We start from the raw sequence: 13,219 nt of genomic DNA, 5'->3' as shown, positions 1-13,219 counted from the left end.
AATCCTTTCTCTCTCTTTACATTATAGTGTGTAAATGGAAGTATTTATATAAGAAACTCAATGTACTGTGATGCAATACAACAATACCACCACTAACTAATGACTGAAAAGGGACCATAGAGTTCAATAAAGCTGTACATAAGCTTTCAAATGTTGCATTTATTGCAGCACTATTGCGGAGGATTGCATTGGATTGTGCAGGTGTACCTAATAAAGTGAAAGCTCAGTGTATACCCCAGAGTTTTTCCTAAAATTGCATAGTCTCATAGGGTCACTCTTGCTGAAAGAGCTGAAGTAATGCAATTAGTCCGGATTTCAATGGAGAGTGTTAGTGATATATGGCCTAAATGGAGTTTTAGATGCTTTAACATCCTGCCAAGACTGAGATTCTGCAGAAAATAAATGAATGCCTATATATTTTTTTGGCATGGAAAGAGTCACATTTAAAGCCATCATAAGATGTCTTCACTTATACTGTAAAAACATTGGCCTTAAAAACTCCATACTGGTTGAGCCTTAATTAAAACACAACTTGCTGGTCCAACTGACAGCCTGTAATAAATCAAAGGGTCACCTCGCCAGCTCCTGGACTAATGACATGCCACAGTAATTGTGGCTCGAGCAGGCCGGGTCACTGATCGGCTGACAGGAATGAAGGGCCTCATTTGGCATTCACACCTGTCCTTTTGAATCTGCTGTAAAAAGAAGCCCTTTCCCTTTTTAAACACATTTTCATGTGTGGAAACAATGCACCTCGTCCTGGCTCGAAGTCATTCTGTGTGCTCGGCTCATCTCACAGAGTAATGCACATCAAGCATTAATGGTTCAGAACAACATGAGTGAAGCACTGGCTGCATATTATGCTGTGTGGCAGGCCGAGGGAGGACAGAGCGATATTAATCCAGGAGGCGGACACAAAGTCCATTAGGATTCTTCAGTCAGTTTGAATGATATCTAATGTCCTCCTTACCAGCTTTTAAAAAATACTGCCGAGTTAACCAATAACATGCCGTCTCCTGCTGTGTTATGTTTGTAGGGTCTCTCTGAAGAATGCCAGTATCTGTTTCAACCTCAGCTCATTGTCCAGAAGCTCATTGGGATTTCGGTGCTATACCCTGGATACTTCATTGACCAGATGATCCCTGTCCATAACAGATCTGCACTTTATAAGTAAGTCTTCTAATCGAACACTCAAAAAAACAAGTTAGTTGTTAGAGAAGTTGGATCTTAATGTGTTCATTAAAATAGATATATATATACCTAATCATTTATTTTCGCGCCCCCCCCCCCGCAACATTTCTTCATTTCCTTTTTTCTTACAGTGTTCTCTGTGAGCTTATCTTGCATTTTCATTTTAAAAGATGAAATGTCAAAGTGTGTGCTTCTAGTGTGAGCATCTTTATTAACTTCTTCTTCTCTAAAAGTCACCTCGATATTGTTAGCAGAGGAATAATATTATTATAAATCTGCCTAAAAATATTGTAAAAAAAACCAAACATGTATTACCCTGGGAGTAATTAATACAATTAAACTGAAAAGGCAAAGACACAATGTTCTTTCATAGTAAGAGTGATTGTAACCTCTGTAATGCTGTGTTTTTGTCTACTTTTGCTCTTGATATAGTATACACCCCTGGTTGGTGTTAATACAGCCCTGAAAGTGTGTGTGTCCTAAAAGTGTGTGTGTGTGTGTGTGTGTGTGTGTGTGTGTGTGTGTGTGTGTGTGTGTGTGTGTGTGTGTGTGTGTGTGTGTGTGTGTGTGTGTGTGTGTGTGTGTGTGCGCGCGCGCGCTTGTGCAGAGTGTTCATCCCCAATTATATATCAAAGGTGAAGGTTCAGCTGGTAAACTGCAGCACCAAGAACAAGAGCAGCGACAGTTGTCCCGTGGTGCTGAAGATAAGAGCGCGGGCGCCGCCGGTGCATAACTCAAGTGCCCTCGACTGCAGGGAGTGGAACCCCTGTGAATTAGACGCTCTCGTACCTGCCTGGGAACAATGGTACTACATCCTGGTGGAGAGATATCTAACAAACTCCAACGTCTACTTCCGCATCGGTGTACAGGTCACAGGTGAGTGTCTTTTGTAATGGGATTAATGAGTCTTCGGGTTTGTTTGTTTTGTTCGTTCTCATGAATTTCATTTCTCGCTTGTTATGAATTTCTGCTGCCTGAGAATTCAAGTTGGGTTTCACGGCTTACTATAAAGAAATGCCTTTCCCTATATAAGAAAAAAGCGAATAAGATCCAATTAAAAACATAAAACATAGAATAACACATAAGATGCTGAGAAAAACAACAACCCTCCCAATCTACAGTACAGTATTTACCTTTCTACTTGAACCTCAATATATATTTCATATTAGTTGTGATATAAGCGCTACATTATAGACCTGACACGCTTAGTGGAATATTCAGTTTATTTCTTACATTTAAAATCACTTATATGGAAAAGAAAATCATGGGTATCTTATAAATATATCATTTTGGGATTATTTTTATTTTATTTTTATTTTAATTTTGTTTTTCTCGTTTTTGTCTTAAGATGAAAATATCTTGCAATGTTGTGTTGGTGCCGTCATCGTTTTGTGTACACCGTTTGCTAAATGAGAGTATTTTACCAATTTTGCCAATTAAACTAAATTATTCCATGATTTATGCGAGTTAATGTGTTTGTGATTACTCTCACTAGAATAAATTGTGATCATTTTGGCAATGTTTGCTTCTAGCCTCATTCAACATTTTTCTTCCTGCTGCTTTTGCTTTGCAATTCTGCATGATACTGGGGTAGATTTATAAACCTGAAAACTCATTAAATCCACCAAAAAAAAGTAGATATTTGAAGCATGCCACATACAACATCCAACATTATACAGTCAAAGTAGAAAGGATTTTGGTTTAATATGGGCACAGGCTCTTTAAAAACATAACTGATTCTTAGGTGTCCTTAACAAAAATCTAAAATCAAATGTCTTTAAAACATGTGCAAGATTCTAACGTGTCTCACAGATGCGAGAGACTCAAATTCATTGTGAACATGTGTTCTGATCAGGAAACAATGGCCAAACACGGATGGACCATTAGTAGAGTAGTTCGAGTAAAGACTGTATCGTAAACAGAGGGGATTCTTATGGGATTGCTAAGAAGCCAGTGATCGGAAGCTAAAGTGCTGCATGCTGTTGTGTGGAGAGAGTCGAGATATTTTTTATGCTCACTCTACAGGGATGGCTCACAAATCTGTGGGAAGTCCTCTCCTGTGTAGCGATCCCCTGCCTGTGTTGGACACTGTACAGTGCACTTTGTCACCATAGCAACACAGACACTAATTATTCACACTCGGTTTCTCCCCCCTGCCTGCCGGGCAGATCTTACTTGACCTTTTTGTGGATTTAAATTGAAGAACACCTCAGGTTTAGAGAAAAGACCATCTGGAGTCTCACCTTCTGAGGCTTTTCTTGCCGTTATAGGTTATCGTTGTTTTACGCCTACTCAGAATTATGTGCCCTTTACTCCAATCCAGCCTAATTTACGTATTGTTTTGGGAGCTGCCTAGACAGGAAGTGGTGAAACTAGGTTAAACTTTATTATTTATTATTGTTGTTTATTTTCACTGCAGGTATCCTGCCCTTTAAAAAATCTGCATTGAATGTTGTGCTGTGTATGAAATCAAAAAGAAATCGTCTCTTAGGATTACAATGTTATCAAACTCTCCAATCCACCCACACATATGCATTCCTAAACATATTTGGGTCTTGATACTGATTATACATAGAATTTTCTAGTTTCGACCAAAGTTACAATTGCCTCGAGCCATCAGTATTTGGTATTTCAGTATTTTGATGAGAACTTCAGCTGCCTGAACGGACATCAAAATACTTCAAACCCTTTCAGAGACAACACTATGCAAACGAGGCTGAGTTAGAAAAGCCTTTGAAATCCTTTCCCCTTGGGGATTGGCAGTATGTGATGGTACTTTGCCAGTTGCCATCAATGACCATTTTGCAGAGTTTCTTTGTGTTGAGTGAAAGCATGCTGTTTGCAATTACTGTGAATCTTTGTCTCATTAAAAAGCAGTGTTCGGCACTGAACCTCACTGTTTACATTATGGAAGCCAGCCGAAGGGGATCATTTCAAACATTTGCAAAATACTTGGTAGCTTAGCATGCATAATAATGCAAGTACTATAACTGCCCTGGTTATTGCTTGTTTGTTTGGGACTTACAGGGGATTGGTTGTTTTGACATTATGGAAGGCAGTGTTATTACATTACACAAAATGGTGCAAGGTACATTTGTGAAAGCTTCTGCAACAAGCCAGTAAAACTCCATCATACTGGGATCATTGTGATTGATTTTCTTTTTTTTTTATGAATTTGATGTTTTTCTCCTCTCACAAGATTGCTCCAAGACCAATTTGTCAAAGGACCAGTCCCAGCCCAGCTCTTCCATGAACATGCCTCAGTCTTTTGGAACAGCAATGGGGTTCTCTCTGTCTGAGACGCTATCGGTGGCCTCCTTGCCCAGTGTGCCGCAGAACGCCAGTCACCTCCACACCTCTGAGGACAGCATCATTTACCTGGCCCCTACGGCCGACCAAAACAAGTGCTGGCCCATCCGCCCGACCCTGCGCAATGAGCTGGACACTTTCTCTGTGCACTTCTACGTCTTCTTTGGTCCAAATATATCCATCCCACCGGACAGGGCTGCTGTGTTCGCCATCAACCTGATGCCTGTTTTAGACAGTGGAGGAGTCCTCAACATGGAGCTCAAACTCAACATGGTGAGTTGCTCTAAAGGCACAATGTCATTTATTTAAAGGCATAATACATAAAAACAATGTCAAATCAAATGGTTAACGCCAATTTGCTGTAACAAATTGGTTGGAAGGTTTTTATTATGGTTATTTATAAAGGTATATACACTATGAAAAAACTAGAAATAAGTCATCAAGGTATTCTGATACTGTTCATATTTAGTTAATTTTTATACAAGAAAACATTAATGTTGTTTTATTAATGATGAGATGACAAACATAAAATGCTTGTTTTTGTTATCAAAACACATTAATTACGTTCAAATGCTTGTATATTTGTTTAGAGTGTACATAAGGTTGTCTGTATCTGAATATACGTTACTTTAAATGGACAAGTCTTAATATCAACGGTTATCATTTGTAGCTGGCTAGCTAACCTGCTACCATAAACAAAAAAAGAAAGGCATTACATTTTATTCATGGTAAGTCTTTCAAAATTCGAAATTAATTGTCAGTTTGCCCATAAATATATGATGTGAGAAATGTAAAGCGTCATCATCATGCGGTTTGCTGGGTAGATAAATCCTTAATGCGGTTAGCAAGTAAAGGTTAAACGAAGATTACCAGAGACCTTGAATATTCACAAAGGAGACACTTTGGCTCCAGATGTTGCCACCCTCAGCCTTCGACTGCTGAACTAGTGCAAAGGATGAGATCAAAATAATCAAGTAAATATGCAACAGTCAGCGAAGGGAAACAAGGAAACGTGTCTGGCTCAGAGAGCATACCTTTTTTTTTAATGATTTATTTGTGGAAATTTCAATACGGTGTACAGTAGTCCTCACAAGTAAATATATTAAGAGGGTAACAATGTTCACAGTCAAACCAGGTGAGGATACAAAGGACCACCCCCCCACCCCCAATCCCAACAGATGGAAAAAAAAAAAGAAGCAAAGCAAAGTTTTAGAGAGCATACTTAATATGGATGCTTGTCTAGTCATAGACTTTACTGTGGAGCTGAATAGGTTTTCAATGAGAAGGGTTTTGTTTGTGACACATGCCTCTAATTGAAAGAGAAGAAAATGCTAATATCAGCCAAACAGGATCTGACATGTCTTTGTTAGGCTGTCCTTTAGATATTAATGCTACCTGCAGTGGCTCTGGAGAGCTACAGGCTGGCAGATGGACTTTTGAACAATTCATTCTCATATGAAAAGCAAGGCAACCAGTGTTGAAACAACTACAGTATGAAGATTGAAACCCTGGAAAATATCTTCAGTTCAAAGGCGTATCCTGACATTTCACAAGTATGCTTTTGTGCTGTCTTCCTGTGAGTTAGATTGTTAGCTGTTTTATCTCTCTGCTTTCAGGAAAGATATTGGTCAAGGATATTTTTAGCCTGCAGTACCTGCATGTGCTTAACACCAAAGGCAGAAGCAGGAAGAAACAGATCTTTAGAAGAAACAGAAAACTACAACAACTGTCAGATGAACAATCTTGAGCAATCTTTCTGCGAGGTTCATTCTGTAGCTGTTGTGGTAATTTTGATCTTATCACATGATTTTCCCCTGCAGAGGAAGTTGCCCAGTTGGAGTGTTTTTTTTTTCATTTTAATATGATTTTATTGAAGACATATGACACATAGAAAATACGTTTTGTTCCACTAGTGATCAGCTTAGTCTTAACTACTACTGTACATCAACTGAAAACAAGCCATACATAGTTTGATCTTCACTTAACGGCATACAAAATGTAATTTGTAACCAAAAACAGACCAGTTAACTAAAATGTGAGGGAGTGCCCAGTTGTAATGTTAATGTAATTATTAATGAATATGTTAAAGTATACATTTTTGACACTTTTGCTTAAAAATGAAGATTAAAGGTATATTTTTTACTTCGACAAACATCAGTGTGATACAAACAAAATCTCTGAAACAGCTACTGAATGGACCTTCTGATGAGATGAGACGACTACTGTTGCTTAGTTTTCAAATTATTCACATCGTTTACATGTTAGCCACCAAGATAGCCAAGACTTCCCAGCGTTTTTCAGCATTTCAACTGCAGTGAGCCTATGGACTCACTACATAACCTAATTCAGTTTTTTTTGTTTTTTTTCATTACATAGGGGATACGCCTTCTTTGGAAAATCTTTAAAAATCTTTAAAATCTTGATACAATATAACCTCTAAAAATCCTTGAATGCAATATGTTTTTTTTTGGCAACACATGTTTAAAGGAAAGGTTTAAAGCTGTTATCATGCAGCCTCAGCGCTGTCTCTCCCTGCTTCCACACTGTGTGATAAGCTAGCCTAAACTCATCTTTCATCTCCACTGCACACACAGAGATGAAATTGATAATCAATCTTCTCATCTAACCTCCGGTAGGAAAGCAAACAGCCTTATTTCCCAAAATGTCAGAGAAAAACACAAACAGTTTACTGCAAGGAAAGGAAATAATTGACAGTAATGATTATGATGGTTTATTAATTGACAGTTAGTGCAATTCTGGGGGAGACCCTGACCCCTCCAACCCACTACCTCATCAGTGTGTTTATTTGGTTGATTTTAACTCGGCGGATGTCACAGAGACACTATGCTACTTTAAAACCGCTGTATGAGCCGCAGGATGTATTCTTCAGAGACACTGTCATGTGATATTATTCTATGGACAGATTTCTCCCCCCCTCGGCGATGATCTGTCACTCGCTTGTCACTGGCGCAGGATCCAGTCAGGCGCTGCCACGGGGGGACTGTGGCAGATTTGCACGGCTTTAGGAGACAATTGCTGGAGCTGATTGTCTGCCTTGCATCACTCTCTGTGAAAGGAATGCATATGGCTTTTCTTTCCACTGATACCTCACAGGCTGTAGATCAGTTTAAATTCTCAAGATCCATTTTTCAAAGTTTTTCTCCCGGTAGGGTTTATGCAGACAAGAGATTGTGCGCACTGTAATGAGCGTTAGTCCCTGAGTGTTGGACTTGTTAACTTTTATATGTTTCAGTTGTTTTTTAAAACAGAAATGAATTTAAATCAATGAATGAATAAGCATGACACATTACATATACTGTTAATGTTGCCCCCCAACAATTATTTCGATATTTATTAACAACCACATAGCTCGTCAGTGAATGAGGGCAATGAGAGACCATGGCATAGTTGTTTAACTCCAGCTCTCACAAAATGAATGTGGAAAATAAATGAGAATATGCTTTTTTTTAATGACTATCAATCTATTTATTTCCATTTTAAGGGATCAACATTGTGATTTGATTATTTGAAGGGATCATTATTTTATATACTAATTTTTTTTTAAATCTATCTCCAGTTTAATGTTTGGGGCCCAGGTCTGAGTATGTTCTTGTAAAATAATGTCTTACTTGAATAGAAAAATATTTAACTGAAAGATATGTTCATGTTTACGGTTGCTAAGCACTAAACATGAATACACAGGGGGGGGGGGCATACTTGGGATATAATATGAATTATTAATTACTAGTATTATAAGTCAAAAAAGAGACTTTTTAATGTTTTTCTATACAAAATTCCAACTTATCATGGAGTTTATTTGAATTACTTTGGGCGCTGGGATGTGCATCATACAGTCTCCAATGCCGGCTTCATCCATGTGCTTGCATCTGTTGGCATTGTGTCTCACACGGCAGATGTCATCAGTAAAACCCCTGGGAAATTTAGCAAATCAAAAACTATACACAACAGGGATGAACTGGCATTCATCAGAAGTTGTTTCTATCTTGAATATGTTATTATTTGAGAGTGGAAATCATAAATCTGTAGTAATTATTTTAAAGGAATTACTCTGAAGTTTGTCTACAGTAGTTTGCTTCAGTCAGTAACCTTGAAGATTTCATTGATGAAAGACAGCGCTCCTGTTTGAATAATGAACCCACGCACACACTAACTAACAGCTGCATAATGGATCAGGCTTATGAATCACAATATTAAATAGGATTAAAGTAGGAATATTCCCTGCAATGTTACAAATGGGCTCTACAACTAGCAGCAATAAATAAAAACCCAAACAAAATTAACATTAAAATTCCAGGGGTGGATTTGAAATGGGGCTAAAAACAGGCAAGCACAACAACACCGGACCATAAATTAACAACAACACCTTGCATGGGGAAAAAAGATTTACATCTTTAGTGAATTACCCGTGACGCAGATGGAGCTGGAATATGGATTCAGACTCAAAGTTACCAGTGAAATCTTAAAGTGAGCGAGACACAGGCAGACTGTGGAAAACAAAAGAGCCTTCTGATTTATACCACCAATGAGTGTGTCAGACATGTGTTGAGAAGGATCTAACACATCACAAAATAATCATCTGTTTTTTAAGAGCTGCATTCATGTCCTATTCTGTTGGGACAAGGTGGTAGCAGGCACAAAACATGTGGCGGCGTCATAAAAAAGCCCTTACCGAATAGGGTGATTGAGATTCAAGGTCTGAAGTTTGTCGTAAAAGGATTTGTAACGCCAAAACATTACTAGCCTGTGCTACATTATATTGTTGAGTGCAGATAATAAATTCTGTAAAAAGTGGCAGTATTATAGCTTAATCTAATCCAACTAAGAAATGTGGATCAATTGATAAGTAGTGAGGGAAATAAGTTGTGGTCAAAACCGCATCCTGTTGAATATTCACTGATATTGACTTTCCATCATTTAAAGGCACAAGGCTTAACATTTTCATCATTATAGACCCTTATAGTGTGTGTGTGTGTGTGTGTGTGTGTGTGTGTGTGTGTGTGTGTGTGTGTGTGTGTGTGTGTGTGTGTGTGTGTGTGTGTGTGTGTGTGTGTGTGTGTGTGTGTGTGAAGCATTCAAATGTTAATTATGACAATTTCGCATAAATGTCTAATAGGATACAATTATCGAGTGATGACATTTTTGATATAGATGTTAATTACCACTTGACTGGTTGATAGACGCATTCAACTGCGATGGGGTAATACTAGTTCATCCAAAGAAAACACACATATTTACACCCCCATCATATCAGTTAAAGCGAGAATAAGATGTGTTTTTATTTCTTGTTTCTTCATTCTGGTCGCTTAAGGCAAAAGTCCAAAAAACGGTTTTATTTTTGGCTGGATTCCTCCTGTGTGCCTCCTCATGCACAGCGATGACATCACCCTAGTTATTATGTCTGCCGGGAAGAAAGCGTTCAAACTACTAACGCAAAACAATCTTTTTATTTCATTTTTTTATTAGGCTCAGCTTCTAAATAAGTGTCGATTTATCTTGGTCAAGGGAAGCGGCAACCACTTTGAGAGATCCAACTTACTAAGGCAGTCTTTAAAAATGTCTGTTAATTTGACTCTGGGCTTGATTGTTTGAATGGACTGATGATGGAACAGTTGGACCCAGGCACGGAGGTGTGCAGGGCGTATCCTTGTGCATAGCAGTAGTGTTTTAAACCTCTATAGCAACATTAGCAACTCTGCTTAGTGCTGCTGTAGATTTACAACTGCAAATGGACTTGGGGTATTCCCTGTGTAGCTATACTTTTCCAACAAGTATATGATATATAGTATTTAAAAAAACAACTGTTTATTAAGTGAGTCTTATGGGGTCAAGAGCAAAACAAAATTTGATACAATGCCAGTTAAAGCTAATTGCTTACATCAGTATGCTTCCTTTCTTGCAATGGCATTCAGGTTAATTTAGTTAGGTGCAAACTTTTACTAATGAGCACTAATGACATGGTTCATTTTGCGGATTTTTGGTAATAGGGATGGCACAAAAATGGTGACAGTCATACAAAGAGTCAGGGTTAATGGCCTTGGTTTGGTCCGTTTGGAAATCCATCCACAATTTTTTTCTCACTCTATCATCTTCACACTGTAGGGCAGAGCTGGGGGAGGAGAGTATATCTTGAAATGCCATTGGGCGTGATTTAGTCTTACTACCAAGAGAGTAAGCCAGATGGCGATTTTAGGAAGCCTGAAAACTCAGCACCTGGCAAAGCGTTTGTTGAGTCATTGCATTAATCAACAACTTTGCCAACTCCCTGCACATACATTATGCTCATTCTGGGCTAGGACGGGTGACAGAAATCGTATGTATTCAAGAAATAATTGCGTAATGTTATCCCAACCACCAGGTACATCTACTTCTGGACACAAATGAATATGCTTTGCTGTATCTGCAAAAATTGTATCAGTAAAAAAGCTATTTTTACCATTTTTGACCTGCAGTTTCAGTAACTTCACTGGACACTAATAGTTTTAAAACATTTCACTGCTTCCCAAAGACAGCGACACTGTGAATAAGTTAAGAAAGGAATTTAGAAACTTAGGAAGCGTCAAATTTGATGCGTGAGTGCACACTGATACTTCATGAACACCTGCAGTGATTTATTGCTGCTATTTGTACTCCAGTATAGTCCTTCCATGGGTAAACCAAATTGGACTGTAGTGGGTTCCTTTCACCTCTCTGCAGAATGAGCCAATTTGTATAAGCATAATGCAGCTTCCAATGCTTGAATAATTCTCCAGGATTTATTTTATATGCCTGAGTGTGTTAATGTATAATTGATGCTTTAAGGAGATAAACTGCCAACATCTTCATTTAGTTGCCTCGGGCAGTCAGAGGAAGAGCAGTTTCACTTGATTTGTTGTTTTAAAGTTTACTTTTCACAGCTGAAATGAGATTTCAAGTAATCACAAACGGTGTTAGATTAGCAGCGGGATGGCAGCAGATAGTTTTTGGTTGGATGGTTGAATGACATTAGCTTGTTTTTCCTTCTGCAGTCTACATTGAAAGGAGCTAATGTCACAGTGTTTGGCTGCCTGAACCACGGGATGCCTCTCTTCTTACGGGAAAACTCATCATTGAAATGTGAATCAGGTATGTCTAATTTAACTTTGACAAAATGACTGGGAGTGTAAGGCTCTTCCAAGTGTTCACCTTTGACGACAAAAACACTTATTCTCTTTCACCCAAAACTTTGTCTATTCAGACACAATTCAATGTTTTCCCTAATCTTCAAATAGCCCTACCACTGACATCATCTTTCGGCTGAACTGACACTTATCAGCCCTCACATTAAGTGACACCTCATTACCCACACACGCCTGACATGTCAACCCCTTTTAAGTGAAGTGAATCTTCAACTCCTTTCAGCCCTTTATTTTGATCTAATACTTTAACCTTTCATCACTGCTTGCTACTTAATTGCCACCTCATCTTCATTCAGTATTCACTTATTTAATTTATCCTTAACTGTTTCAGTATTTTCCCATGTTTTAAATGCACAATTTTAGAAGCAGGTAAATAAACATTTATTTCAGAAAGGGTAAACTGTTTTTGTTTATGCTATTTTCCATAAGCTCTTTCAGTTTTAAAAACCACGATTATTTTTTTTTCTGTTGCAGAAACCGAGGCCGGGTTTTTCCTTTCTGTGAACACCTCTGCTAATATCACCAAACTGAGGATTCCCTATCCACAGACAGGCACCTGGTACCTCAGTCTGCGCTCTCTCTGTGCCACTGAACATGGGTAAGACAGGCTGATTATGTATTAATATAGATATGTGTTTACCTTTTATGATTACTGCTTCAAAATTACAAACAAAGAACAATGTAACGTAAATCATACAAACATAACAAACCACAATCATATGGATTAAACAAACAACAATTAAAAAATAAAAGTATAAAAGTGAAAAAGACAGCTTTAGATGTTCCAGGATGTGGATTTTTTAAAATCTTTGGACAGGAGCAACCTGTCCATGTTTCCCGTCTTGAAGCTGGTGTTAGAATAATTTTTAGATTACAGACATCAAAGTCTCCTCTAACAAGAGAGCACATTTGCTTAAATGTCAATCTAATATTTTTAAAACAAAGACATTGGTATGAATAGTTTTCTCTGGAGTTTTCGCCAAAGTAAGAATTCATGGAAAACGAATGACTTTGACAGTCTCATAATCGATTCTTCAGCTTGGTCCCAGTGCCCCAAAGCAACCGCTATGAAACAATTTTGCTGTCAATTACAAGAAGACAATTACAAAATAGGACATAAACTATTTCTTAAAAACATATTTGTATGACAATAAGTAATTTATTCGCCAACATTAATAAGTCAGTGCTCTAATGAAGACACCATGCTCCCTATTGAACGTTGCTGCCTCTCTCATTCAGCCTCACTCCCTCCCATCTGTCACCCAGCAGATTCAATTGGGATTGACTCCATGAATGTGCTTCTGGCAAACACCTAGCGTATGACATGGAGGAGGGTTAGATTTTGGGGTTTAAAAAACAGCTTTTTCACGTTTTGACATTTGCATAGTGGAACATCTTACCAAAGTGATTATCATTTTGGCAGGTACTCGTGTAGCGTAAAAGAGATAGAGATACTATGGTTCTACCTTTTGGTATACTAAGTAGACTATAATGCTTTTCACCTACTACAGCACATCTTTGGTGGCAGCCCCTCTCTTTTCTTG

The 13,219-nt window shown here is 38.2% G+C and overlaps 1 protein-coding gene across 1 annotated transcript in view; it reads left to right on the top strand.

The window, feature by feature from the left end:
* tmem8b (transmembrane protein 8B) overlaps nt 1–13,219 on the top strand; it is a 33,260-nt gene that overhangs the window by 7,482 nt on the left and 12,559 nt on the right. Inside the window, exons 4-8 of the mRNA XM_063896595.1 lie at nt 1,037–1,170; nt 1,799–2,067; nt 4,391–4,773; nt 11,526–11,622; nt 12,150–12,273. Of these exons, the coding sequence (XP_063752665.1) occupies nt 1,037–1,170; nt 1,799–2,067; nt 4,391–4,773; nt 11,526–11,622; nt 12,150–12,273 (1,007 nt within the window). The remainder of the gene's footprint in view (nt 1–1,036; nt 1,171–1,798; nt 2,068–4,390; nt 4,774–11,525; nt 11,623–12,149; nt 12,274–13,219) is intronic.

The sequence above is a fragment of the Eleginops maclovinus genome, chromosome 12 (assembly GCF_036324505.1).
Source record: "Eleginops maclovinus isolate JMC-PN-2008 ecotype Puerto Natales chromosome 12, JC_Emac_rtc_rv5, whole genome shotgun sequence".
Classification (NCBI taxonomy): Eukaryota; Metazoa; Chordata; class Actinopteri; order Perciformes; family Eleginopidae; genus Eleginops; species Eleginops maclovinus.
Note: the sequence above shows the minus strand (reverse complement) of the source record. Positions and strands in the feature narration are given on the sequence as shown.